This window comes from Cyprinodon variegatus, unplaced genomic scaffold (genome assembly GCF_000732505.1).
Source record: "Cyprinodon variegatus isolate N-32 unplaced genomic scaffold, C_variegatus-1.0 Scaffold1904, whole genome shotgun sequence".
Taxonomy (NCBI): domain Eukaryota; kingdom Metazoa; phylum Chordata; class Actinopteri; order Cyprinodontiformes; family Cyprinodontidae; genus Cyprinodon; species Cyprinodon variegatus.
The window spans coordinates 60,474-62,484 of NW_015152357.1; the positions used below are offsets into that span (position 1 = coordinate 60,474).

General features: G+C 43.1%; 1 protein-coding gene across 1 annotated transcript in view; it reads right to left on the reverse strand.

The window, feature by feature from the left end:
- The window catches only part of LOC107104830 (calcium-dependent secretion activator 1-like), a gene marked incomplete at both ends in the record, with an annotated part of 35,766 nt that overhangs the window by 28,770 nt on the left and 4,985 nt on the right, over positions 1-2,011 (reverse strand). The window contains one exon of the mRNA XM_015404941.1: positions 1,471-1,565. Within this exon, the coding sequence (XP_015260427.1) occupies positions 1,471-1,565 (95 nt within the window). The remainder of the gene's footprint in view (positions 1-1,470; positions 1,566-2,011) is intronic.

A 2,011-nucleotide genomic window follows, 5' to 3' on the forward strand; every position in this document is an offset into this window, starting at 1 on the left:
GTTAAACTACAGCTCTGCTTCCTGGTCTGCACCCTGGGTGGTCAGGGTTTTGGAGGACTAATAAAGATATACGGCCCTTGTCAGTCAAAGACAGCCAAATGGCAGCAACATCCCCTCCAACTTCCAGCCACTGGCCTTCTGATGGGTGTGCAAATGTTTCTTACTCTGACTCCACGCTTTCACTGAATTACAGGGTCCGACCAGCAGATAATGCCTCTCTTCAGATCTTAATGTCCACAAATCTTGACTGAAATAATATCTAATATGTTTAAATAGAAATTGTAGGGGACCAGCCAAAGGCCAATCAAAGGAAAGTGGGGGAATTTTTAATGGCTACTACACAATGGCAGCCCACTGTTAACCCAAGGGGATGTGTTACAGTAAATGCAGATATTTAGGGATTGTGGCCTAGTGGTTGGGCATAGAGCTTGGAATCCTGAGGTTCTAACTTTGAGTCCCACTCCCACGGACTGCTACTCTGGGTCCCTGAGCAAAGACCCTTAACCCCACACCGCTCCCCGGGAGCCGCACAATGGCGGCCCATTGCTTCCCAAGGGAATAGGTTAAATGCAGAGTAAATTTAGTTGCTCTGTACTTGTGACAATGAGATGACAATAAAAAAGCTGGAAATGTAATTGTGTAGAAATGCAGAAATTGTGTGTAAATGTAATGGTGTCACAGCCAAACAAGAACAGACCAGATGAGAAAAAGCAGAGAATTCATAAAGTTAGTGGTTGAACTAACTACTACTGCAGAATGGGAGAATAGAGATTAAATTAAAAGGGGTCCCTATGTCCTACAGCAGTCTAAGCCACAGCAGCATGAAGGGGGCAAAGCACCTTTTCCCCCTTTCAACTCACTTTACATCAGACATGATCTGGCTATTACTGTATATAAGGGCCGTTTCTCAATATGTGTACTAGTGCATTCTCATGTCCTCATAGAACATCATCAGCCTCAGGCCAGCACTGTTCCAATTCACAAGAACACAAGACTGAAAACTGACAAGGTCCCTGGATCTATTCCCCACGTATGCACCGCAGAAGCATCTTCCAGGTTAGCGCTCAGTATTCTAGCTGGTCAAACTTCACGGGTCGTTTTCCGCAATCGCGGTCATAAAAATGAAAAAGCCGGCCTCCTTTCTGCCGCACTGTCTGCGTTCATCTACAATTTGGTAGAGGTGCAGCGGAGTGTTTTTGTGAAAATTGACACCGATCTAGCTCCATACAGTTTTGGTATGCTGGTAAAGATTCTCAATCATCCAGGTCATAGTCATTCTAAAAAAGTTAAAAAAAACAAACCACTGTACTTTGTTTTCCAAGTTTGAAGACGTTTTGCTTCCCATCCAGGAAGCTTTTCAATTCAGAATGTGTGGATTAGCGTTAAGTTCCAAGCTTTATAGAGTAACCCAACAACGCCTTGTTGTGGTTTAGAAAACATGCAAACTGAACCAGAAGAACAGGTCCACACCTTTGTAAAAGGAAGTCGTTGAGATATTTGTTGGCCTGCAATATCCTATACTGGCCCATGCCTCTGAAAAGAGAGTTGTTAGGATAATTGTTGGCCTGGCCGACCAGGCGAGATGTTTTGGTCCCCAAATAGCGATGGGGGTTTAGATGAAGCAGGAAGGAATCAACTCTATTGCTGCGTTTTAGGTTTTTGAGAGACGGAACCTGAGACCACCAGGTTGTTTTTTCTCTCTTAACATAAATTGCTTCCTTCACACCCCTTTCAAACCACATTTCCAGTGGTTTGATTTTTTTTTACTTTTTTTAAATACAGCTTTTTGACCTTCAGTGTGAGACTGACCAGAGCAGAAAAACTGGAAAGAAGAACTTTGCAAACAGCGAGTATTTCCTTTTTTCTACTCGTGGAAAGCCTTGTGCATACATTATTACATTCAATTTTAGCATTTTACCAACGACATCATTTCATCAAATGTCTGGGGGGGGGGGATTTCAAAATCATCCTGGATTTTAGTCGACTCCCTGAAACACATTACATATATAGC